Source organism: Artibeus jamaicensis, unplaced genomic scaffold, assembly GCF_021234435.1.
Source record: "Artibeus jamaicensis isolate MK-2021 breed Jamaican fruit bat unplaced genomic scaffold, CSHL_Jam_final contig_797, whole genome shotgun sequence".
NCBI lineage: Eukaryota > Metazoa > Chordata > Mammalia > Chiroptera > Phyllostomidae > Artibeus > Artibeus jamaicensis.
The window spans coordinates 21079748-21107233 of record NW_026521977.1 but is presented as its reverse complement, the minus strand read 5'-3'; the positions used below and the strand labels follow the sequence as shown (position 1 = coordinate 21107233).

Below are 27486 nucleotides of genomic sequence, written 5' to 3'. Positions count from 1 at the left end.
AAAATGAAATCTACCAACAAACAACAACGTGGGTGAAACACAGAGATGTATTAAGTAAAGAAAGTAAAGACTGCATACAGATGATACCAGTTTATGAAAGAAACACATACTTTTTTAGGGTGTTTAAAAATGGACATATGTTCTTAAAACGTTACATTTCTCCCTCATCACTGAAGAAAATACTGTCTACAGTAAATCAGAAAAGCAAGGTACCAGGAGAGGATATTATCCTGCTGCATCTGTCTAGTTCCCTAAAAAGCTCATCCTTCCACCCCCAAACTGCATCCATCAGCTTCCAGAAAATAGCTCTGAGCCCGAGAGCCCTACTACAAGTAAGCAATTCACACAAGAGGAAACAAAATAGTAAACACACACATGAGGGGAAATGTTAACTTTGCTCATAATAAGAAAAAATGCAAATGAAAACATTTGGGGAGCTATTACTCTATGACTGCTAAATTAGCAAAAATAGAAAAAAACAGAACAGCAGTGAACACCTAGGGTATTACAGTGAAACTGACAAGGGCAGACAACGCTAGTCACCAGGTAAAGCAAAAAAAAAATCATTTCAGACAGCTGTGTGGCAAGGCGGAGCCATGAACCGTGCAGATGCTCCCCCCCGCCCGCCCCTGGTGGAACTTACCCCAAACAAGTAACTCAATGGAAAGAAGCAACCCCGATGGCCCCCAACAATGCAACCATCCAGAAAACCACAGCAGAGCACCATGCCAGGTTGCATCGCAATGAGGGCAAATTTCAGTTTTGAAGAGAAAATGCACATACGACGTTTAATACATGAGAAAAAAAAACTGGATGGTGCGTTACAGATAAAGCCGTGTGCCCAAGGACTGCAAGGTCAAGTGCAAACATTAATCAAGTGTTGTACCTGAAGCGGACACAGGTGTCGCCTTCTCCCTTCCCGTGTTACTGCACCGTGCGTGGTGCTGCGATTATTTTTAGCACTGGGGCATCTCCTACCTTGAGAACTTTCACAGCTTTCCTCGTCACTGTTGTCTTGGCAGTTATTTTGCCCGTCACAAATGAAGCTCTTGTCAATGCAGAGGCCGTTCTTACAGTGGTAGCGCGCCGTGGAGCAAAGCAGAGGGTTTGCTGCTGTGAAAGGAAAATAGATCGCGTCACCAGCAAGGCCACAAGTCGCTGTGAAAACTCTGGGGACCTTCCCCAGCCTGGAGCATGCCCTGCTTGGGAAGCAGCTCCCCTTCCAGGATGGCTGACTGGATCAGAGCCCATCCTGGGACACCAGCCAGCCAATGACCCAAACAGGACAAGGCTCACTCTGCCCAAGTCACCAAACTGGTGCCCCACCCAAGTGGTCAACCTCTAGGCAGGCCAGCAGTCCCTGAGCGGCCGGAGGCAAGCCTGAATGTCCTGGAGAGCTGCAAGTGGAATGTCTGGTGGCGTAAGAGACACAGAGAGAAAAGCAAATCCAGAAGGGGTAGCTGAGCCAGGGATCCAGGACCCTCAGCCACAGAGGCAGTGATATCATGATCCAGTCCAAGAGCCCTGCCAGATCCTTCTGGCTCCCCAGTGATGGACCAGCATCTTAATTCCTCATGTGTCTTTACAGATCACTCAGCTCTGTGGTCTCACTTCCCTGCAATCCAACAAGCCCACTAACCCACATGGTCAGCCTGTGTGGCTGCCCCATGAGGCTCCCTTTTCCAGACACTTTCAGGGACCTCACAAGAAAATCACAGGATCCCACCCTGAAAGGCAAGGGGGGGGGGCGCAACTGACCAGGATGGGGTCACTGCAAAACTATTTACCACCATGCAAGCAAATCTCCACGGCAAATCAGTATTTCTTCACCATGATTTGCCTCATTCCCGGTTCCCTGCGGTGCAATTCAAACAAGGCTCTCCAGAACTCTATTTTTAATAAGTGAAGTAGCAAAGAAGAAGTCACTGCAATCCCAGCTCTGCCAGTTATTCGCTGTGTAACTTGGGCAAAAGAAGTCACCTCTTGAGCCCTGGTTTCTTATCTGTGAACAGGACTGGCTACATAATTATCAGGGCCTGGTGCAAATTGGAAAATGTGGGGCCAACTGCTCAAGAATTATTTAAAAATTCAAGAAGGTAAGTGCAGGGTGTAAAAGTGAGCAGGACGCCCTTCTAAGGCAAGCCCGGACCCTGAACGACTGCTGGCCACAGGCCTGCGTGGCTGGCCCTGCGACTCGCGCAGCACCAACTGGTGTCCCCCTGAGACAACACAGGACAGAAGGCCCGGAGTCTGGCACCTGGTGCAGGCTCAGGGAACATTCCCCTCGTTATGTCTGAAGGAGCAATACTGGCCATGATGAAGAGGTGTCATCCCGGCTCTTGGGCGACAAACTGAGCCCACAGCTCAGTTACGCGTTGTGGGAAGAGCACCAGCGCGGGGCGCCAGGCCTGGCACGGCAGGGCACTGTGGAACCCGGGCAAGCCCCCGCTGGCGTCTCTCAGTGTCCTCAACTGCAAGATGCAGCTGCCATCTCTCCTTTGCACAGCTCGCTGGGCTGTTGTTGAGAGACACAGGGAACGTGGCTGCAAGGACTGTAAATTTCACAGGGATCCGCAAACTCGGACTGCAGAGTTATTTTTTAACTATTCAACTCAGACAGTCTGAACGGAAAGGTCAGAGGAGGGGGAGGGAGGAGGGAAGCCGGTGCTCGCAGTTTTGAAGATGAAGGATCAATGCAAAGCCAAACAAAAGTAGTCTGGCCTGGAAACGGGAGTATTTTTTTTTAAATATTTTATTTATTTTTTTAGAGAGAAGTGAAGAGAGAGAGAGAAAGAAGGGGAAAGGAACATCAATGTATGGCTGCCCCTGGCATGCCCCCTACTGGGGACCTGGCCCACAACCCAGGGACGTGCCCTGACTGGGAATCGAACAGGTGACCCTTTGCTTCACAGTCTGGAGCTCAAACCACTCAGTCACACCAGCTAGGGCTGGAAATGGGAGTTTTAATTATTTAAATCACTGTGAGCCAGAGAATGGTTTGACTTGATCAAGCTGAAACCAAAATCTGTTCAGCCAAAACTAAAACAGAAAAAACCCAAAACCACAAATCACATTCGGTTTCTGTCCAAGGCAGCCCTCCAAACTTTTCGTGTCCCACCACAGTGGCTTCTCTGGGACCTAGAGGGTCACCTCCACACAACCAAAGCAAGCGCCAGCGGCAATCAGCTTCTGGGACGATGCCGCCGGGGCAGGCTGTTTTGGATCAGCCCTGCTGACACTGTTGCCAAGTCTTTCCTTTTCTCCACCCTTAGACTCTCACAAAGGGAGACACTGGTGCCAACCTTCTCAAGGGAAAGAGGTCATTTATGCATGCATGTGTGTGCATATTTGCATTCATACATACTACATATATGTGTATATATACAGATCACATGTATCTTCAAGATGAACTAAGGCTGACTAGACCGTGAGGCACAACTCCGGTAAAGAATCCAGACTGACTAAAAACTAAGACACTGGCGGTCTGTAATGCATAACCAAAAAGACTAGTAGCCAGAATACATAAAGAACTCTCATCATTCACAAGGAAAAAGAGGACTCAATAGGAAGATGACCCAAGGATATTATTAGCAGATAATTCCCATAATGAAAAAAATGGTCAATAACAGCCCTGGCTGGTGTAGCTCAGTGGGTTGAGCGTGGGCCTGAGAACCAAAGGATCGAAGTTCGATTCCCAGTCAGGGCACATGCCTAGGTTGCAGGCCAGTTCCCAGCAGGGGACACATGAGAGGCAACCACACACTGATGTCTCTCTCCCTCTCTCCTTCCCTTCCCCTCTAAAGATAAATAAATAAAATCTTTTTAAAAATTAAAAAAAAGGAAAATGCTCCATAACAACTTGAAAAGATGTTGACCTATAACGAAGCACCACTTTTAACTGCACCCACTTGCCAAACGTGTCTTAAAATACCAGGCTGTTGGCAAGGAGGTGGAGGGAGAGGAAGTGGCACAGACCGCGGTGGGAGTGCAGACTGGCGGGTCCACCCCGGAGACCAGTTTGGTCCTGTTCGGTAAAGCTCCTGGTGCACATGTGCTCCGGCCCCATAATTTCCCTGCCGGCTCTGCCCTCTGGGGAGAATCGGGAACAAGCAGGAACGTTTACTGACACACTGTGACCTCAGAATTCTAAGGCAGGGCTCAGGTAACTTTTTTCTGTAAAAGGCCAGGCAGTAAATATTTTAGGCTTTGCTAACTATTCAGTCTTTGTCTCCGTCTTAACTGCTCAACTTTTCCATTGTAGTGCAGGCAACTGTAGAAAATTAGGACATGGAAGGGTTCCAATAAAACTTTATTTACAGAAACAGGTAGTAGGCTAAACTTGGCCCACGGGCCACTGTGTGCCAACCCCTGGTCAACAGCAGTGAAAAATAAATGAATCTGAGACAAGGTGAATACATTCTACCAATACAACAGCGAGGGAGAAAAGGAGGTTATGGGAGACTATCACGGCGTTGTGCCACTTGCTGGAAGTTACCTGAGCAAAAGGACGCTAGCCATTATTGGTGGACAGGAAAATCGACACTGAAAGAACAAAAACTCGCACTGGAGAAACACGGCTAAGTCCAGAAGAGTGGGTGCCTCTGGAGAGAAGGGAGGAGGACAGGATCCGAGGAGGAAGTACTGCAGACTCCTAATGATATTTGGTAGCATCTTATTATTTTAAACTCTGCAGCAAAAGAGCAACACGCTAATGTGATTTTTTAATTAAGATATAATTAACAAATAACATTATATTAGTTTCAGGTGTACAACATGATTTGATATTTGTATATACTGCAAAAAGATCACCTCAATAAGTCTAATTAACATCTATCACCACACATAATTATATTTTTTGCAATTGTTACAAAAGTTTTTGTGTGATGAGAATTTTTAAGATCTACACTCTGAGCAACTTTCAAATATACCATGCAGTATGACTGACTAGAGTTTAGTTATGATAATGTAATAACTGTAGGGCCCTGGTCGGGTGGCTCAGTTGGTTGGAGCGTCGCCCTACACACCAAAAGTTGGAGGTTCAATTCCTGGTCACAGCACATACCTAGGTTGTGGGTTCAATCCCTGACTGAAGTGAATACGGGAGGCAACCAATCAATGTTTCTCTCTCACATTGATGTTTCTCTCCCTCTTCCTCTCTCTCTAAAATCAACGGAAATATCCTTGGGTGAGGGTTAAAAATAAAAAAAAATAACTATAGGTAATATAATAATTGAAAAAGGGTATTGGGAACAAAGAAGTCAGTTAATTTTGCTTTTCTTTTCCAGTGTGCTTGAAAGACTGCACTACGAATTTTTAAACACTCCAGTCTGGCAGACAAGTTTCAGCACCTACACACTTTCCTTTTTCTTTACTTTTTCCCCACAAAACTCTCTCTGGCTCGCAAACACCCGTTTTCGGTATCATTCATGCTCAGGTAGGTGCCCAGCTGCTGTGAAGACACAGGTACGCACTTGTAAACCACCACACCTTGTCCATGGCTCTTCATAACACGCCGCGCCCACTGCCCCGGCAATGCCAGGCAGAGACCCAGGCCGAGGGTGCAGCAGGAACACGCCCCCACCCCAGCGGCCAGCCTGAAAAAAGGCCTTGAGCCACCAAAACACACAGTGGGGTGTTCATGCCCCTCAGGTGCCAGGAGCTTCTCAGGGAAGGGGCCCTCAAGCCCGCTCTCCTTCGAGGTGCACTGACTCCCTGGTTATGTAAATCCCAGCAAGGTTGGTGGTTGGCCCCCAGGGACCCAGCAAGTCATACGGGCAGAGGCTGGCCTGCCACCCTGCAGACAAACTGCCGGCAAGAAATGAAAGCTGACAACTATGGGAGGAAACAAGAAAAGCTATAAAAAGCAGCCTAAGGTAGTTTCAAAAGAGATTGGAAAGTTCTAAAAGGAGCCAAAGGCAACCCAGTATTATAGCCCTGTCTGAAAACTAAGGTTCCTAAGAATGGCCCACGGCTGTCTCCAATTAAACACTGATCACGCCAATATACAACACATCTCAGAGAATCCCCGTCAACAATGTTCCTCAAAGGCAAGAACGCTCAGTTATTAGGCGGCTCACCCAACCAGAGTGGCAGAGCCTCCCAGAGTCGCCAGACAGCTCGAGCCTCACTACGTTTCTTCCGGGGCCTCTGCAGCTAATCCCCAGACTTGGCCAGATTTCAGGGCCAGTGGATGTAGGGCAGCAGGCTCCGGGTGGTCAAGGTTAGGAGCTCCTGTGGTCCCGTGGAGCGTCCCTCACCCAGGGCCCTGAAATAGTAACTGCTCAACAGACTGCTCATAAACTAGCCAGGAAACGCTCCGAACTTGAGGATGTTATGTCTCCGTAACGTCTATGCTCAAAATCTGTTTTCTTTGTTTTTGCTAAAGTTTACCAGTCACTGAGAAATGGATTGTTTTACTCAGTTAGCTAGGAAGGGGAACAATGTGTTTTATAGTACTCATTTCAATAGGGATAAAGGACACTGCACAGTTAACTTCAAAAATACAATTTCGGACTTAAAAGCTCCTCAGTTATTACCACAATAAACACAGGGATCTGAGGATCTGGTTCCCGGCCCACTTACTCAGCAAAGAGAACTCGTCTCCCCTGCCAGAAGGAGGGAGGGAGGGAGGGAGGACCAAGTTAAGAGTAAACTCAGTGGTTAATTAAACTGGCGGCATGTCTGAAGGGAAGGACCAAGGGCCCACTGCGGTTGCCCCAAAGCAACGGACCGGCGTCAGGGCAGGAAATGAAGCAATGTGCCTGCAGCAGGACCCAGGGGATGCCGCCTTGAATCCTTTTAAAGTCTGTATGGTTGGCACCCATTCCACCTGAAAGGGTTCTGGACAAAACACTCCAGTGAGAAGGTCCCTGTCACCAGCCCTCTCGTCTCCCATCTGCTCCTCGTCCCGCGGTGGCTGCCGCTCACTTCCGACCAGCATCCCAGCGTCGTGGGGCTCTTGTCTTCCCAGCTCCACTTCCCTGGAAACCATGCAACTGGGAGGAACGAAGCTGCTCCGAGACTCCCTCTGCTCCAGGATGCAGGGCGCCGGACCCCAAGCCTCTCTGCAAATAATCCATCCCATTAACAAGCACCACTTCCTTTGTGGCCTGGAAAACACTCGAAGCCGCAATCTTCAAAGACACGAGGGAGCCTGTCTGAGGCCAGCTGCAAGTTCCTGCCCTCCTTCAGAGTCCGCTCAACAAGGCAGCCCTCTGGCCACCGAGACAGAGTGCCTATGTACACCGCTTACCTCTTCCCAGCCTCTAAGACTCAGAGACTTTGAATTTTTAAAACCCCTCCAGACTTGGCTTGGTGCCAAGGACTGTGTCCTTGTCCCCAGAAGAGCTTCCTTGGCATGGTGACCTCCTGTTCAACACCCAAGTCTGCCTTTTATCCAGACCTCTGCTCTAGCAATAAACATCATCTCTCTCCTGATGGCCCATTCAGGCACCTCTGCCTGAATACCCCCCACCCAAACTGTGTGTGTCTAAAACTGATGTTCCTGCCTCTCTCTCTTTCCTGCAATTCATAGGTTCTCTGTCCCTCTATTTTTTCCTCAGAATTTATTAATAGATGACACTGGGCTCTGAAAAATTTCCCTCATTCTGGATCTGGCACTTTGTTTACCTACAGGTCACTAATATGTTCCTCTGGCCCTGAACTTCCTGTAGACTCATAGTTAATGTCATGGACCGCATGTTCTCTCCTCCAAAACCCTAATTGCTAGTGGCATGGTATCAAGGGGGGCCTCTCAGGAGGTGATTAGGGTTAGATGAGGTCATGAGATGGTGCCCCCAGGATGGGCTTAGTGCCCCGTAGGAGGTGGGGATCCGAGGGGTCTCCCTGTGTGTACACACACCAGGGAGGGCCACGTGAGGACATAAACTGGAAGAGGGCCCACACCAAGAACCTGACCATGCTGGTGTCCTGGACCTTGGACTTCTAGAACTGTGACAAATAAGTTTCTGTTGTTTAAGCCACACAGTCAATGGTGTTGTTATAACAGCCCAAACTGACTAAGATGTAGGGGCTCAATCGGATTCAGGCTGGGTGTTCTGGGTAGATGTACATCATGGCGGTGACGTGTGTCATCAGAAGGCGGATGACACCTGACTCTCTCTTCTTGTGATGCTAAAGCCGAGCTGGAGGAGGTTTCGATTCCAGGTCGGATGCAGCCAGCACTCCCCTGGCTCTCCCACTGAATGCAGCAAAGGAAACAGAAACCAAAACCAAACAAACCCGGACAGAACACATGCGGCACGTGTAGCAGCTGTTTTCAGATTCTGAAAAGAGAAACTGGAGCAGGCCAACTGGGGAGGATGATGACGTTTCAGACAACTGCGGAACCCTCTCAGGTCCCAGGACACTGGGATGTGCCAGAGAGATCGCAGACAGGGACGCACTTGGGGAAGCAAACCCCTGAGGTCATTCCTGAACTCCCGGGCTGGTCCCCAGGCTGCACGAGCACAGCGCAGATGAGAACTGAACTCGAGCACCACTGCCCAGGCCCGGACTGACCACTGGGGGGTGCGCGTGCGGGACGGATCCAAACGGCACTGCAAAAATAACTGGAAAACTGCTGCAGTCCCCGTGGGGGGCTGTCGGGAACCTGTGTTCTGATCTAACAAGGTCATCTGCCTCCTAAAAAAAATAAATAAATAAGCACTCTCTGTAGGATTTAAATAAAACCCATAATGTCACACATAATATTCAAAATATCAAGAATATAATCCAATATTCCTTGCCATCTGGAAAATCTCAATTCTCATGGCAAAAGATAATTAACAAATATCAATGCCAAAATAAGACATGTTGAAATTATGTGATGAGACTTTAAAGCAACCATTATACAAATACTCTAACAAGCAACCACAAACACTCTCGGAACAAATGGAAAATAGAAAGTCTAGGCAAAAAGCAGAAGATACAAAAGAAGAGCAAAAAGGAATTTTAGAACAAAATACAGTAACCAAATTAATAACGAACCATAGTATGTGGACTGAAAAGTTGACTAAGAAAAAAAAGTTGACAAGATAGAAATTACCCAATCTAAACAACAAAAAGATAAAAAAGATCGGTTAATAAATGAGCAGAGTCTGAGGGGCCTGAAGGATGCTAAGGAAAGAGCTAAAGTTGTTATCAGAATCTCATGAGAAAAGGAAAAAGAGCGAAGTTCTTTAAAAAATATTTGAAAAAATAATAGCATGGCAAAAGACAAAAACCTACAGATTCAAACGGAACCTTAAGGAAGATGAACTCAAAGAAATCCACATACCCAGGCACACAATAATCTCACTGCTAAAAACTAAAGAAAAAAAAATCTCCAAACTAGTCACAGAAAAAGGACAACACATTCTCCACGGAGAAACTCTGTGAACGAGCACAGATCTGTCATCGAAAGCCACAGGCGCCAGGCGGGGCGGCACTACATTCTGAAAATGCTTAAGGAAACGAACTGTCAGCCCGGAGTTCTACACTCAGGAAACACATCCGGGAGCAATGGCGGTGAAACACAGACATCCTCAGACGAGGGGAGACTAAGAGCACTGGCTGCCGGCGTGTCTGCGTTAGAAGAATTGCTAAAGGAAGTCCTGAGACGGAAGGGAAAGACACCAGAAGGAGACTTGGAACCTCAGGAATGAAGGAAGAGCCACCGAAATAGTGGTTACCTGGGTAAATATTCTTCTCCTGGTTTTCTCCTCTGGGCATCTTTAAAGCATATTTGAAAATTTAAAGCAAAAGTTAAAACTCTGCCTGTTGGAGTTTTTAATGCATGGAGATGTACCAAAACAACGGAAACACAGGGAGGCCTCAGAGTGGACAAGGTGTCTGCATGCCACTCGAAGCGGTGCAGTACCGACTCAAATTCTGTGAGAAGGCTGGCTGCTGGCTCCAGGAGTTTCCAGCCCGATCCATCCACTGTGAAGCTCCCCAAGTTTTCATCTAATGGTTTCAGCAGCCACTGATGATCCATTTCTCTATTAGAGTTTACAAAACAGAGATACCCTAATTCCCTCATTCTTCTGTTACAGCTGGCGTTCTTCAATACAAAGGAGCTCTCCTAAGTCAGGTATTTAGTTACTCAGAAGTGCAATTCATAGGGGAAAGGGAAGGTGCTTGGTTCTTTCCTTTTATTTACCAGTTTTCAAAATAGTGGGTTAGAACCACTATTTTTAAGTAGTAGTTAAGGCAAAGAAAAACAGTGACTTAATATGAAACGGATATAATTTACTCAATTAGGGGCCAATATCCAAGCATTTAAATCAGACGTGGTTTTTAACTAAGGCAGGGAGTGTGTAAGATGACCCTGTTGTCTAGATGTACACACTATAATGTGTCGTACTCACTTTTCATTGCCACTGGATTACTCTCTAGTGTATATGTACTCTTAGTATATACTCCCTAGTATATATATATCACTTATATATGTATATGACATGTATAATTCCCCCTTAGTTTATAAGATCCCCATGGACAATAGGAAGTAGAGCTCAAGCTAACAGACACTAAATGAAATATAAAAGCAGCGTGTCCTTTTCACAAAGATGGAGCCAAAATTAAAAAAGGATGCCCCTGCCCCTCTCAGAGCCGAAGCCCAAACAAAGGCTTTGAAGGCAAAGAAAGCAGTGCTGAAAAGTGTCCACAGCCACAAAACCCCCAAGATCCGTACATCACCCACCTTCCAATGGCCCAAGACACTGGGTCTCCAGAGGCAACCCGAATATCATCGGAGGAGCACCCCCAGGAGAAACAAGGTTGGCCACTAGGCCATCAAGCTCCCCCGACTACTGGGTCAGCCATGAAGAAGACAGAAGATGCCAATACACCTGTGTCCACTGTGGATGTCAAGGCCGACAAGCACCAGATCACACAGGCTATGGAAAAGCTCTATGACATTAATGGGCCAAGGTCCACACATGCTGACCAGGCCTAACAAGGTGCTTTGGATGTTGCCAACAAAACGGGGATCATCTAAACTGAGTCCAGCTGGCTAATTCCCAACATAAAAAATGTTTTCAGTGTAGAGAAAAAGGATATTCTTGGACATCCTAAGCCAAAGGCAAAACTCTAGTAACTATGGTCTTCCTCTTAATCACCCACGGTTTTAAGTCACGACACACCTTCATAACCAATCACTCCGTGCCAGCCTCTAAGCCTTTTTCAGATATCATCGCATCTAAATCTTACGACAACCCCAGGAAGCAGGCGCTCAGCACTGCTTTTGGAGACTAGGAAACCACTGGGCCGGGTCACGCGGCATGTCCATCCCCTGCTCAATGAGGGCGAACACGAGCAGGAGGCCAGACCCTGCAGCTCCAGTCACTCTGCTCAGTCGGGCCCGACCCACTCAGTGAAATGCAGCCTCCCAGGAAGGTGGGTTTCAGCCGCTGTACTAACTGTTCAATAACCTAGTGGCTGTGCCGTATTTCTGCCACCTGGGACCCAGAAGATGAAATAAGGCAACAGGAGAAGGCAGGTGGGAGAGTTATGAAGTCCCAGCGTCCCTGCGGGGAGGGCACAGCAATGACTGCTCCCTGGAGGACATAACAGCACAGGGGACAGCTGCCCCCTTCTCCAGGGACTTAAAATAGAACCAACAGGATAAGAGAAAACCAACTGATCAAAACAATCGCTGAAGTCACCAAAACTTACGTTTTGGAAAAAAAAGATAACGTGACAGAATGGTCACAGGAAAGGACAACTCAATTAAGCACAGAGAAGAGAAGAGAAGAGAAGAGAAGAGAAGAGAAGAGAAGAGAAGAGAAGAGAAGAGAAGAGAAGAGGAGGCGGCGGAGAGAACAGACTGGCACAAAACAGTCCAAATATTAACGGTGTTGCGTTCTGGGCAGCTTTGCCTCCCTCTTTATACTTTTCCATATTTTGCAAGTTACATTAACAATCAGAAAAGAAAATCTTATACAAATATGCAGACACAGAAAATAAATGTGTAAATTGGCCCAGAGCCTACTACAGTTACCAAGGCCCTGTAGACTAAATATTTAAGGGCAGAGCAAGGAAGAAACAGTGAGCAGGGACCAGAGTGAGCAGTAGCAACACAGCAACCTGCTGGGAGAGATGGGATAGTATGAGAAGCAAGAAAGAGACACTCAAAGGTCACCGAAGCCGCTGCGTGTGAAGTGATTCTGGACAAAGAGATGCCAGCAAGGAAGGGGCTGCATGTACCCAGGCCAAGGAGCGGCGCTCAACACCAAGACTGCTAAGAGGCCAGGCGGGATGGGAAGAACCAGAGGGGGTATGTGTGTCTGTGTTGACTCCATGGAATATTATACAGCAGGTAAAAGGAATCGGGGTGGTCACGAATCAAAACCTTTAGCTTTCTATACTGTCTGAATGTGTTTTTCCAAAATATATTCTCATAGTGTGTGTGTGTGTGTATACATATGTAATTAAAATATAAATATCTTTTTTGAAAAAAGAGGAGAGAACTGGCTCTGCTACTTGTACGCTGGGTGATTCCTTACCTGTTAACGGGACCCACACACCTGCATTTGCTCAGCTACTGTCATAACTGAAAGCAAGGTACGCCCAAGGCCCAGTGCACTTAGGAGAGTCCTGATAAAGGGCAGCTGAGCATTCGCACGAGACAGAAGTGGCAAAGAATGGAATCAGGGTCACAGCAGAAAACGCCTGCGCCTAAGGGTGGAAGAAGCCCAAAGGCGCCAGTGGCCAGCGGGGAGGGGGTGGGCGGCTGCCAGTGACCAGGGATCACAGCACGCAAGCTCCCAGCACTCACTGCAGTTCTCTTCATCGCTGCCGTCGGGGCAGTCCTCAAACCCGTTACACCGGAAGCGGCCGATGATGCAGTGGATGCCGCTGGCACAGGGGAAGAACGTTGGGCCGCATTTCGATTTCGCCTTGGCTGAGGGAGGAAAAACAGGATAAAGAGCAAGACGTTAGGAAGTTAAGTTCACTAACCACGCATACCCACCCCACCAGCTCTGAGTGTGCAAATGGGCCCTCTTCCATTTACCTGGAAGTCTGCAGGAGTTTCTTACTACCACCACTCGCCCCAGGCTGGAAGCCCACAGGCACCATCCTCTAGGAAGGGAGTGGCTAATCCTGCTGCTCTGAAAGCCCCAGAGAGGCCACCCCCACCCCTGCGCCACCAGGGCTCAGTCCGAATGTGCTAACAGGAATGAATTGGTGAGTAGATGGATGATGGATGGAGCCTGCTCTTAAGGTGCTAACAAGCCATTCAAAATTCATTCCTTGACTGTCAAAGTAATTGCTGACATTCACTGAGTGCTTACTGTCCTAGACGGCGTGGCTGGCGCTTCACACGGATCATCTCTTTTAATCTACCCAGCAACCACCCAATGGGGCGGTATGCAGAAAAAAATTTAATGCAAGAGGCCAGAGACTGCGATTCTTAGAGAAAGGCTTGCTGGCAAGGCTGGCCCCTGCTTGCCTGACATCGGGGAACCTGGATGGTTTGTACCACCCTCTCATATTAATGGTTTGCTGCGCCCAAACTCTTTATGTAGATGGCGCAGTTGATGCGGAACACCTGCTTTTCCCTGAAAGCGTGTGCGAGGGTGCCGGTGTGGCTAACCCACTCCCAGGAAAAACGCTGGGCACCGCGTTTGAGTCTCTGACGAGCATCCGTCCTCACTAGAAAACATCTCACACCGGTCATCGCAACCACTGCTGGGGGCTTCAGCACAGCCTGTGTGGCACCACTGGGTGACAGGACTCCTGGAAGTCTAAACTGGGTCTCCCCTGGAATTCGCTCCATTCACCTCTTTTCCCCTCGCTGGTTTTGCTTTGGCTCCTTTCACTGTCATCAATCACAGCTGTATGACTGACTATAGGCCGAGTTCTATGAATCCTTCGAGCAAATCACTGAACCTGAGCATAGTCTTGGGGCCCTCGACAAAGATGGGTACAGTTCTTATCCCCATTCCATAGATATGCCTTGCGAGATAGAGTCACTTGCTCAAGGGCGCAGAACTGGAAGTCTGGCCCTGGCACGATGCCCCAGGGCACTTAGACCCCAGAGGCCATGCTCTCCACCAAACCCATTGTGCTGCCACCAGGCCGGCATCTGACATTTTCTGAAACAGAAGCCCATCTCCTGCTCAAAGAAACTCTTCCTCCACTTCTGCTGTACAAACCACTTTAAAAGAAACTGCTGTGACACAGGCTTGGCTGAGTGTCCTGCTAACCAAACAGCCCTGTGGTGTGACGTCCTTTCCCAGTCATGGGCCTGGCTGCTCTGGCTGGTGATGAACTGCATCCCGGGTAGCAGATCCCACCTGGCATGACCCTCATCTCCTGTCTTAGAAGCAGGGCTCAGTGTCCTCAAAAGGAAGGGCCGTTTCTTTGGACCAAACAGGCAGTGAATTATCCTCACGCTCCGGCTGATCCACAATCAAGAGGGTTTTAAGGGCTGGGACACGCCTTGGTTTTAAAAGACCATGTGGCTTTGTTTTGGCCCGGAGCGTCCATCCAGGACCTGGTGCGCCCTTCACAAAGCACGAATGTGAAAGAGAGTGACGGAGGCTCCATTTTTTCATGACCTTGGGTAAGTTTTCAAATATTACTGAGTTTCAACTTCCTTATCAGTAAATTCAAGCTAATACCTACCTCATAGGGCTCTAAAAATATTCAGTGAGATCATCTATGTCAAATGTTTAGCACAGAGCATAGCACACTGTAGAGCAGGGGTGTCAAACTCATTTTCACCAGGGGCCACATCAGCCTCGTGGCTGCCTTCAAAGGGCCAAACGTAATGTTAGGACTGTATAAATGTAACTACTTCTTAACTAGGGCAAGGAGCTTGGCACTGCTGCCGGGTAGAAACAAGGCGTCAGGCCAGATAAAACAAGGTGGAGGGCTGGATTAGGCCCGAGGGCCTTGTGTTTGCCACCTGTGCTATAGCTGCTCAATTAATGATGCTTATGCTATTTATCATCATCGTCATCATCATCGTCATCATCATCCCCATCATCAATAGGCTTAAAGAACTCTAAAATTGATCCTTGAGCTGTTGAACTTTTTTTCTGATGACCAAAGTTCAAAGAGCTCATCATCATGGACAATCTCTAGGAACCGATGTAAAGTGCTCTCCAGGACTGACCGTTAAGTGGAAAAAGCAAACTGCAAAGAGGAGCTAGAATACATTGACCCTCTACAGTAAAAGGAGGGGCTATAAGAAAGTAACTGGGACAACTGGAACAGCATAACCAATAAAATATACTTTCGAAGAAAATATACATGAATTACCTTATCTGTGCAAAAGAAATCCAGGGAGAATAAGCCAGGAATGAAAGACTCCGGCTACCAACAGAGGGTGGGTGGGCAACAGTGGGAATGATGGGGAAGCAGGACTGGAACGAGGTAGCAGGGATGGGAAGGCCACACGTTTCTCTGAGTCTATCTGCGTAACTCCGACTCAGAACCTCGATATTTCACACACCCAAAAAGCAAACAACTAAAATCAACCATGTGTATGCGTGTGTATAGACTTAAAATGCAATACAAATAGCAACAAACGCACACAACTGTATTACAGATGAATACCACCACCACCACCCTGAAGGGGTTGGGGAAGAAAAGAACTAGCCTAAGTAACTATGAAATGATTCTTTTTACTGGATTCTATACGGTGAAAGGAAAAAAAACAGCACACAAATACGGTATTCTAGCTGTAGTTGTTTGTCACAGGGGATGGATCAGGGATTTTGAAATTACTTTAGTAACAGCAAGGTATCTCCCTATCAGAGAGAGAAGTTACAAATAAGGACAGTGGGAAGGCTGCAATGTACCCTGAGGCTCTGTACTGGGCTCAGGTTTGTCCAAACAGACTAGACACAGATACAGATGAGTGTAGATACAGACGCACAGAGACAGGGAGAGAGGTCGGGTTGGTGATGTGTACGGGGCGACGAGTGTACTTCTATCTCCCAGCTCCACCTGCTAAGAAAGACAGGAGCAGTCAGTGCACCCTGACGGCACTGAGCAAGCCCCGAGCTTGGTTTCTAAACACCATTAGCCAGTAAAGGGAACCAGGGCTCCCTGAAGAAGTGGGTGATTCCAGGGGGAAAACACAAGATAAACCTGGAGTGTCCTGTGTTGCCAGAAAGTAGAGAAGCGTTCACAATAGGATGGAGACCTGTCAAAAGGACGCAGGAATCAACCTGAAGGACTGAGTTCCCAATGACCAAGGGTAGAATAATTTAAGCAACAAAATAAACAAAAACAGTACTGGCTTGAAACCCAGAGAATATAATAAATGCCTGTGAGTCCAAACTGGCATGACAAATTGTTGAATAAATAAGTAAATGAGGGAGAAGGGAAAGTGCTTCCTTTTGGAAAAATTCCAATTAATAAATGTGGAAGGGATGAGGGAAATAGAATGTCACAGTAACAACCACTACAGGCCAGACCCAGGGAGGGACACTCGAATTAAGAGGCCCGCCCGCCTTGCTCGGGCCGTCCTTCTAAGGCTAAGGGAAGAAAATACCTGTAGGCTTTTTACCCTCCAAACGGGGTTTCCTCATAAACCTCAATGTGGTCACTCCGTCACTCGGAATTCCACTGCCTTCCCACCTCCTTAAGGAGGCCCAGGAACCCCCCCCCCAGCACCACGTGCTCCCGGAGACCGCTCCAACTGCTGGCCTGCCCATTCTCTGTGCTGTGGCTACACAGGCCTCCTGGCTCCTCCTTGAGCCCACGAGGCTAAGTGCCACCATAGGACCTTTGCACCGGCCGCTCCCTCTAGCTGGAATGCCTTTCTCCCCGGGGTCGGCATGGCTCCCCCCACCACATACTTAGGTCTCTTTAACCACTGAGGTCCCTTTAACCAGTATGGTCTATAGTAGAACCCTGCCTCCCACCCACAGTCACTCTAGTGCCTACCCTGCTTTTCTTTCTTGTCCTTCATAGCAAAGATGTCACCAGCTTTGTGTTGGGCTGTTTGGTGATGAACAGACACTCACTCGAACAGTATCACTCACCACTTTGGAAGGAGCCTACACCAGATGGCTAACAAATACTTGCTGAACATACAAAGGAACCTACAAAGAGAAACAAGGGGGTTGGGTGATACTAGTTAGCATTTACTGAATACTTGGAACGGCTAGGCACTGCACTCCATGTTTTACAAATATCTCACTGACTCCTCACAAAACCCGTTTTACAGATAAGAAGACTGAGGTCCAGATGTGAAGTAGCTTCACATCTGCTAATAAACTGAGTCAAGACTCAAACCTTGTTCTTGACACGTCTTCTCTGTGGCCTCCTTACATATTTTTAAGGCCCAGCAATCCCAGTTCCAAAGGCCTACACCTCATAAGATAATGAGAGAGAAAAGTGAGTGAGAAGATGAATAATTATAAGTGAATTAGCCACCATTCAATTAACCAGCTCTTTCCCCTGTCCCTGCACTCTCCTCAGGGACTAGCCATCAGACGTCCTGCCTGGCCAGGGATGCTCGGATACTCAGAGGGAGCCTGTCCTGTTAGGATTTACATCTGCACCAGCAGACGCCGGCTAAGGCGACCTCCACGGTGGATCACAGGCGGCCAGCCGAGCGCTTGGCAGAGGCTCAGAGAGAGAGGCCAGGTGCTGACAGCAGCTGTCAGCTGCTCCCTGCCTGCGTGACCTGCTGTGAGGCTTAGCGGGGTCCTGGACAAAGTCTGGGCCCCATCTCCACGGAGGGGAGATTTCAGCATGAACCTCAGCAGTCCTGGCAAAAGGCGGAAGGACTCTCCGCCTAAACTCGCACTGACAAAGGCGGACAGGGAGACTCCACTCCCCTGAACCCGTGTTTAAATCCATCACTTTGCAAGGAGCTGCTCCATGAACTTTTCAAAGTGGCAGCTTTTGCCAGCAAGACAGGAATCAGGGCTCTCCTGGGGGCTGGTTTATTTCCTGATCTGAGTCCTTCCCCTCCTAACAGCCTGGTTGCTCCAGTTCTGAATTTCATAGACCAGTAAAATAAAATTTAAAAAAATTTAACTAGATGGGAATGGACAAAGGATGCACACAGTTGCTGATTTTTTATTTTCACAGCAAGGACACAAATAAGCAAATGTGTAATAACCTCTATTCACCATCACCCTAAACGCAAAGCTGCCTTAGCATCCACCATGCAGGAAGCCCAGAGCCCTTGGCCCAGAGTTTGCGAGTCATGTCAGAACTGGGGTGGGGTGGACCAGGAGACACCCCAGTGTTACCAGGCTGTGATGCCCTCAGGACCAAGGCCCAATCTTTACATGCACGACACCCCGAGCACAGCAGGTAATTCACACGGGCTCACTCAGAAACTAACCCTCACTTTTCAGAGATGAGGAAAACTAAGGCCCAAGGAGGCAATGGGGGTTACCCGAAGCCACCAGGCTATTATTTGGGGTCAGACTGCTCCAGAATCCAGTTCTGCTGCCCCAAGTCTACACTGTGCGTCAGACAGGATGCTGCAGGGCCACACCCTGCCAAGGCCCACCTCAGGGATCAGATTCAGGAGAGGTGCCGAGAAAAGTGGCCATGAGATTCGAAGGCCCTTTTCTGCATGGCCAGAACCTTCCAGGCCTCGGACAGAAGCACCAGGCATGATGCCTGTGGCTCCCGACCTGCTAGGGGCGGGTGCCGCGCTGCCCACTGGTCCTGGAAGGTGGCGGACGTTGCAGGCAGGGTGGCCCTCTACAGCTGCTGCCCGGGCTCTCCCCACGTGTAATCACGCTCAATGCTGGACCGAGGCTGCAACACCAGAGCTGCTCTGTTCAGCCACAAGGGCCGTGAACTCAGCTCATCAGGCCTGCGGCACCGGGCAGACTGTGACAGCAGCTGCAGCCACAGACCCGTACTCCAGCCTCTCTCCTGGACCTCTGCGGCGGGCCAAATGTGCAACAGCTGCCGCGGCCAGCCCCTGCTCTAGGATGCCACCAGTGTGTCCCGGAAGCAGCCCGAGGAACCAGGAGCAGGAGCCTTAAAGCTCTCGTGCATAATTACCATCCTTGCTTTGTAAACTCGAACATTACTCAATGTGAAAAATTCAAACAATAGAGAAACATACAGAGGCAAATGTAAAAATTACCCCAAACTGCTGCCACCCAGGAAAACCCGGGGCAGTAGTTTTGGTTCACGTGCTCCTAAAGCACAGTCTCACAAACTACAGTGTGCAGAGGGGCAGCCCCGGACTGCATTAACATGCAGCCCGTCGGGAGTGGAGCTGGGGTCCTGCGTTTCTAATGCATTTCTGGGCGATGTGGGGGCTGCTGGTTCCAAGCCCTCCACTGTGAGCAAAGCACCACTGTCTTAATTCACTGCTCTGCCTCCTGAACCCAGAACAGTGCCTGGTACCTAAGCTGCCAGTGACTACTGACCAAATTAATAAACGGATATCAGAATATGCTGACTAAATGCACCCATAAAATATTACGCTACTCTGAACCCTGCTCCTGTGACTAAACATTGTACACTGGATGTGTTCTGCTGGTAACTGAAGGTCCACACCATCCCTTTTGGTGGCTAAGAGGAATTTTACTGTGTCTATGTGCCCACAAGTCCCATTACTGGTGGACCTTTGGGGCATTTTCAATCAACAGTGCACATCCAGACACGCAGGTTATTTTCCCCGCTTGTACAGTGTCTCTTTAAGGTATAACCACTGGGTCAAAAGATCTACGTATTTCACATTTGGGCCTCCTTCTGATCACTGGCTGCCTCCTCCCTGAGGACCTGGTACTGCCTCTGGCCACAGACCACCCGAGAAAGCCTCCAGCCCAGAACTGTCTGAGGGGGTCGCTGCTCCTCCGGCTGGCGAGGATCTCCCTGGGAGCGCACAGCCAGAACGCCGCGCGGTTCCTCTGCGTCGTGTCAGGGGGGCCCTTCGCCTTTGCCTGTGCTCATCACTCTCCATCGGTCTCTGTCTCCCTTCAGTTTAACATCTGCGTAGTTAATTCTCTGCAGAGTAGGGGACATTCCTCTGTGGTCAACGAAACCATGACTCCTCTTTTTCTCTCTTTAAATTTGCGCCGGGGGCAGGCATCAATCCTGCTGGAACTGTCTCCCTGGGTTGCGCCAAGCACAGGCCACCGCAGTGGCCCTCCTCCCAGGAGATGCTCCTTGAGCTGACTTTGCTGCACTCCCCCCTCTGAGGTCTCTGACAAAGGGCGGGTTCTCCCGCCAAGGACTGTCCCATCTGCCAATACTTCCCTCGAAACTCCGGTGCCGTAAGGAGTGTTTCATGAAGAAGGGGCTCGGTGCCCCTCCTGCAGCAGTAACTCCAGGGATGTTGTGAAAATGTAAATTCCTGGGCCTCCCCGGGAGGATCTGCATTTTCACTGAGCACCCACAGGATGGCAACGAACGCTAACATGTGAACGTCCCCCTCAGACTGACTCGCCTGTCTCATGGCCGGCGAGCAAACGACCTCATCGGCCCTCCTCCTGATGTCGCCATGACACAGACCAGCGGCCCCTCCAACACGGGGCACACGTGGACCGTCGCTCCCTGGAGTCAGATCTAGCTCATCCCAGACGGTGCAGTCACCGCGAGAACAGTGCCGCCCACGAGGAAGCCACAGGCCTCTGCAATCCTTCCCCATTCCAACAGGTTCTCTCCTCTTCCACGGTCCTGAGCGAGACACGAAATCACTGTGCTTTACACGAAAGGCTGAAGGCTCGTATTCAAACAGTTCTGTCCTAGCAAAAAGTCCCTCTTAGAACTTTAAAACTCTTAACCAATCCTGTCCACTTTTCTGTTTTCGCAGAAGAGAAACAGACTCATAGGTACACAGAACATTTTTACAGTTGCCAGATGGGAGAGGGGCTGGGAGGATGGGCGGAAAAGGCCAAGGGATTCAGAAGTGCAAACTCGTCGTTACAGAACACAGGGAATACTGTCAGCAATACAGTCAGGAAGTGCGTATGGAATCAGATGGGGACTGGACTCCTCAAGGTAATCACTTCCCAAGTTACACAGATGTTGAGTCAGGGGCTGTGTACCTGCTCTGTCCACTTGTGAAGGATTAACACTTCACCTGTGCGCAACACAAAACAGGGTCAAAGGAACCCAAAAAATGCAGGGTCCAGCAGAAGTAACACCTGCTCGAGTATGGTTGGTAGGGTAATGGGTGTGATCACTTACAGTTTCAAATTGAACATTTCATCTAAAATGTCAGATGGTGTGCTTGAGTGCGGTATCGCTGTGTTACAGAATTACCTGCTTATGGTTCTGTAATAACATTTTGTCATTTAAAAGCGGTGTTATTTGTGCTAGACCCTGTATTTATGCCCCCTCTTGGCCAATGACAAAATATACCTGAGCATCGTATTACTGTATCTGTCAGGCACTCAGTCAGTTGCATGGCAACTAAAGGGCACTCCTGACAGAAAACAGACAAGTCAATGAGCCTCTGCATGCAGTGCTGGGAGTGCTCTCATGGGGGAGCTGGAGGACACGCAATCTCAAACTGGGGAGGAGGCCAAGGTCAGAAAACGACTCTCGGAGGAAAGCCAGGTTCAGTGGAGACACACACACCATATGCACCTAAGGAGAAAACCAGTTTAAGGCTCAGAGAGTCCGAGGCCTGACTTGTTTGGCTGGTCACTCGACTGGCATTCCTTCACAAACTCTGTGTCTCACCTGCACACAGTGAGGAGACGCAGGAGGCAGTTACGCACAGATGGAAGTCTCGTGCTGGCGGGACTGCGGAGTGGAGGCTGTTCCAAGGGGGGGAACAGCACGTGCAAAGGCTGGTGGCGGGAACGAGGGGTCACGGGAGAACTGGAAGGGGGTCGGTATGAATTTGTTTCTCTTACCAGGAAAAGGACCTGGTATCTTTTATTTAACTAACAAAGTAAAAACCCTGTTTCTCAGAACAACTGGGCGACAAGTAGCTACAATTCAGCTCACGCTAAAGATGTTGAGAATACTAAGTATTACACCTAAGTATAAAGTAGAAAAAGATCAAATCAGAAAATTCACATAATTTGAATGAACATGCACACAATCCCCTGAGTGACAGCCACGTGGGTTTGTGGCCAAACCCATGTGGCTAAAAACTTTGCAGAAAGTAAGGGGTCTGAAACTGCTAGTATATTCTGTCTCCTGGATCATTTTGTAAAAAGTCAAACTGTGGCTCCTTTGAAAAGTCAAAACTGACATCATGGATGGGAGCAAAAAAGCAAAAAAGGTCTTATAAAACTAAGACTTTTAAGAAGCCACATGCCCAGATTCTCTAAGCGGGGGGAGGGGGACAGGTCTTTCACTTGTTCCCAAAAAGCCCAGCAAGCCAAATCCACACGTGGAATTCAAGCCTTTACAAAATCCTTACTGGATGAGCTAAAAACCCCTTTGCTCGTTCCAGCAGTTCCGCTCTGTGGGGCTGCGGGCATGGACTCAGGTTTTAGTGCTCAGATACCACAGCGCATTACTTCCTCCTAAAACGCCACGCTGGCTGTCGCGGAGATACACCCTGGGGAGTGGAGAAAGCAGAAGACCAGAGGCTAACCGGACTATAAACACAGAGAGACACTATCTAGTTGAAACAGCTTTACCAGAAGGTTCTCAGACAGAAAATTCTTTCTATACATTTCCTCTTTGAAAAGTAAAATGGGAGGCCTACGGCCCTGGGGCTGAGAGGTCTGGAGGGCTTAGGGCTCGAAAGCGTCTGGGTTTCTATCCTCATTCTGCCTCCGAGCAGCTGAGACCTTAGACAGTCACTGAACCTCCTTTGGCCTCCGTGTCCCCATCTGCAAAGGGGTGTGAAGAGCATGCAGACCGCACCAGTGGATGGAAAACAGGATATGCTGCACGTAGAGGAAACGGCCTAACGCTTGGCATCCCGCAGGGACCCGACGCATCCTCCCCTGCCGAGCACGGTCCGTGGTTCCACACGCTGCTCTCCACACGTGTGGATGGTCCTGGGGAAATGAGGCCGAGCCAATGCAGCGCTCCCACTAGCCGAGGCCTCACTCGCTAGGCTGTTTTTCCATCAGTGTTAATTCTCGGACACTTCGGCCACACAGGACTCAGCGTGGAGGCTGCAGAGAGAACCAAACACTCAAACATGACATCTGCTACCAAGACTTCCCTGGGTGAGGCGCACTTAGTCAAGAAGGAAAAAAAATGAGAGTGAACAGATTTCTGCAATGAAATGTGGTGAGTGCAGTAGGAACTGTAAAACGTCTGCCTTTCCAGGCTGTATCCCAGGATAGCACACGGGGTTCCACGCCAGCCTGCCTGGGGTCAAGTACTGGTCCCACTCGCTGGCTACGATTCACAGTAAGTCATTTCACCTCTCTGCGCCTCAGCTTCCTCACCAGCAAAGGGTGACACTAACAGTACCTACCTTGAGAGTTGCTATGGGGATTTAAATGAGACAATGTCATAATTACATAAGTCTTCTTTGGAACACAGAACTATGATAATTCATACTGTATTAGCTACTGTTGTATACATATTAAATGTTAGCTATTATTATTTGATTATACACTATAAAGTATAGCATTGTGTGAGAGTGTTATAGAGTAGTACACAGTACAGGCTACTGTGATTACCGTTATCATTTATTACTATTATTTTCAAATGGTTTCTGCCCATCAGTGGATGCTCAATTGATCTGTGGGAAACAGCCAGAATGCAAAGGAAATCCCCCAAAAGAGAGCGACACACTCAGCCTGGCGGACCCTGGCGGCGCGGCAGAGGAGTGCTATTTCAGCTGGGTATGAAAGATCAGCGGGAGAATGCTGGTGAGAAAGGACAGGGAAGGGCACCCAGGCAAACGAAGGGCATGAACCAAAGCTCTGGGCTGTGAGGAGGAGACCTGGCGGAAGTCAGGGCATCAGGAAGGCAGCGTGTGTGGAAGGAGGTGAGGCTGGAGGAGAGGCAGGCAGGGGTTTGGACGCTCACCGCGGGAGCCAGCAGACATCCTTATAAAGGAAGGAAATGTGTCGGAGTTGTTTCTTTATAGAAGAAATCTTTATGGACTGACAACGATATCATGAGGCTCCGTAAGTCAAAGAAATATCCTCCTCACTCCCCAAAAGCCCTGAGGGAACTAAAGAGAGAAGCCAAGTCTGTGATATTCTCAGGGCTTTTAGGAAAAAGGGCACTCTAAACAATAAGGGAATTTAAAATGCCTGTCAGTGCCCTTAAAGGTAATTTTATTATTAAAAATGATAGGGAAAAGGCAAAACAAGTTAGCAAGCTTGGCATTAGAAAATTTTCTTATGGCCTGAAGGTTTTTGGTTTTTTTTAGGCTACCTACTTTGGCAATTTATGACTCACACGTACATGTGTATGTGCGTGCATATATTGGAATGGAAAGTCCAAACAATCTAACAGCAGGAAACCCAGGCATTCTTAACTGGTTCTTCTACCGAAAAATCTTCAAATGTGGGTCAGATAACTCAGCCCGGGGAGGCTGCCCATCGCGTGGAGGGAACACTTCCTGACAGTGGATCCGAGTCCCGGGGATTAGGAACAGATGTGGGGACAGATGCCGATAAAAGACAAGTCTCCACCTTCAAAGGAGCATTCGATCAAGGCATCGGCCAGCTCCTGGAGAGGGAGTGTCTGAGGGACAACTCCTCAGACATGAGAGGAAAAGGGAAAAGAGAGAAAAGGAGGAGGGAGGAAGGGAAGTGAGAACTGAAGAGGGTTTCCAGGTTTGCATAAAAATGAGTGGGGAAGGAAGAGCCTGTTCTGGATCCCTCTCCACCTTGCAGGGCAAGGAGGGTCGCCTTGGCCAAAAGGAGGACTTGCTTCTCAGAGGTTCACCCTCTCCCGCCCACTGGGCCCCCGGCAAACTGGGAGGTTTTTCTCCTTACCTCCTCATTTTCATTTTGCAGATCCTACTTCCTTCAGGTTTGTGAAGGGGTGGCTCATTTCTAACTGTCTTTCTAAAAGTGTCTCTCACCGGCCCTCCTGCCTGCACCTCCCTAGACAATGCACGTACACAGGAAAACTTGGGGCTCAGACTTTGTGTTGTTATGACACCTGCACAGGGAACCAGGGAGAGGTCTGTGATGGAAGGCCACACGTGGGGAGACCCACAGGACAGCGGGACCTGAGCTGAGGGACCAGTCCCTGCACACGCGGAGGCAGGCAGGGAGGCAGGCGGCCTCTGGCTGCTCTGACCGGCTGACCGGGAGAGCGCCCTCTGTCTGCCACGAGGAGGACTGAACACGGCGCTTTCAGAAAAACGGAACTCAACCCGCACGAGTGTCCCTGCAGGACAGGGCTTCGTGGAGACATGCAGAGCTTCTGTGCCGCCTTCAACAGCAGTCCGGGAAGCGCACGGATCCGGGGATCTCACCTCTTGGCAGCTGTGGGCGCACTTTAAAGCCAAGATGGTGATCCTCAGCTTCTACTTTACCCCACGGGCACGGTGACCTTGAACCCTAACTACGTACTAGGGTAACCGTGGAGGCCTACAAAAAAACTATCCAAAATCATGAGAGCTGGAGTGATTATGCAAAACAGAATCAGACGAAGCAGGATTTAAGACCAAAAAAAGTTCCTAAAGAGACAGAAATGGTCAAACCATCAGGAAGACATAACTGTATGTACCTAAAAATAGCCACAAAACACGTGACACACGCACCAACTGAACTGAGTGGAGAACCGACTTTGACACCTGAGGGTTGGAGGCTTCAGTCCCCACCCCCAGTGATAGGCAGAGTACGCGGGGTCCACAAGGGAACAGGAGACAGGGATGGCACTGTAAACCAGCCAGACCCACGGACTCCCACGGACCTCCCCGCCCACCAGCGGCCGGGCCCATGTTCTCCTCAGGTGCACACGCCACGTCCTCTGGGGTGTTCCAAACGTGAGGCCGTGAAACAGACCTGGTCCACGTGAAAGGAGTGAAATCATACCACATATGTTCTCCAATCACATCGCAATGAGGTCAGAAACCAGTACTAGGGGGCTTCTCTTGGGGGTGAAGGAAGTGTTCTAAAAGCAGAATAGTGTTAACAAGTTGTACAAGTCTCCAGATGTAAGTAAAGAAACAAAACGTTCCAAGAACCCCTGGAATCTAGGAGGGGTGGTAACATCGAAATAAAAGAGCTGTTCTTTCCAAAGAAGGTAGTAAATTGACCGCATTCCTCCCTGGGTCTGGTCTGCTCACCAGGTGACCTTCCGCAATACTGGGGGCAAGGGCAGTCAGTGCTGCTGACGTCTGGTGGGCAGCCCGGGGGTGCTGCGAACCGCCCTACAATGTGCAGAACCCCCGGCAACCATCCTCTGGCCCCCAGATGTCACGAGTTCTGAAGTTAAGGAAGACTAGGAAGGACGGCAGGATGGGGCTAGAGCAGAAAGCCGGGGATCAGGGGTCAGTGAGCGGGAAGGGGGCAGGGAGTAGGAGTCCCTCAGGGAGGGCTTCCTGAGCCCGAGTTTGGGTTTGATCCCAAGTGTGATGGGAAGCTTTACAAGGGACTTATTTATCTTTTTTTAAAGATCAGCCACTGCCTAGACTGAGGGCATGGAGGAGTGGGTGGAAAGATCAGTCCAGGGAGTAAGAGCACCTTGAGCCCGTGTGGGAGTGGGGAGGATGGAGAGCCATGCATGAACTCAGAGCCCCTAGACCAGTGGCCCCCAACCTCTGGCACCAGGGACCGGCTTCATGGAAGACAATTTTTCCACGGACTGGGGTGCAGGGGGCGGTTTCAGGATGATTCAAGCACACTACATTCAAGCTCACCTCCTGCGGTGCAGCCCGGTTCCTGACACGTGCAGACGGGTACCGGTCGGAGGCCCGAAGGTTCGAGACCCCTGCTCTAGACTACAGTATCTGGACCTCTGCACTACTGACATGTGATGTGGGCTGGAAATTTCCTTGCTTGGAGAGCTGTGCTGTGCATTGTAGGGTGTTTCACAGCATCTCTGGCCGCTACCCACTGGATAGCGGGCACCCCAAGTTGTGATGACCAAAACTGTCTCTGGACATTGCCCAATGACCTAAGGATCAAAGTCCCCCCTGGCAGAAATCCAATGCTTTAGAGGTGGCATTGACTGGACTTATCAGTGGATTGGACTGTGGAGTATAAGAGAGGCCACAGGGATGATTCCTAAGTTTTCACCAACAAAATAAAATAACCTTAAACATACGAAGTGCTTGTCCTCTAGGCCTGTGGATGATTCTGATGCTCACTGTCACTCAAACATTCATGCATTCTACAGTATCACAGCCCTCCATGAGTATCACAGCCATTCCCAATGTCAGGGCTGCACACATGACTGGGGACACTGACATATAAGGAAATCAGGTCAGTGGAGCAGGACTTGCGCATCACACAAGCCCCTGAGACTCAGCAGAAGCACAAAGGCAGATATGGGGAGGCGGGGGGAGCTCCAAGGGGAGCTCCAAAGGCTATACCGGGAAAACAGAGGCACCGAGACAAACATCATGTGAGACTGGAGGCTGGGCAGGAGCGGCTGAGACAGGCAACCAGGCCAGGGGGCTCTGTGAGGCGCACTTTGGGGGTCCACTGAGGGCTGCTGCTATCATCC

General features: G+C 49.3%; 1 protein-coding gene across 3 annotated transcripts in view; it reads right to left on the bottom strand.

The window, feature by feature from the left end:
* LDLRAD3 (low density lipoprotein receptor class A domain containing 3) overlaps positions 1 to 27486 on the bottom strand; it is a 205098-nt gene that overhangs the window by 96698 nt on the left and 80914 nt on the right. Inside the window, exons 2-4 of one of the 3 annotated variants that reach the window (XM_037128269.2) lie at positions 16885 to 17042; positions 12758 to 12883; positions 979 to 1113 (exon numbers count right to left, since the gene is read on the bottom strand). In XM_037128269.2, coding sequence (XP_036984164.1) covers positions 979 to 1113; positions 12758 to 12883; positions 16885 to 16909 — 286 coding nt within the window. In that variant the 5' untranslated portion in view covers positions 16910 to 17042. The remainder of the gene's footprint in view (positions 1 to 978; positions 1114 to 12757; positions 12884 to 16884; positions 17043 to 27486) is intronic. The other 2 variants (XM_037128266.2, XM_037128267.2) reach the window with 2 other exon arrangements.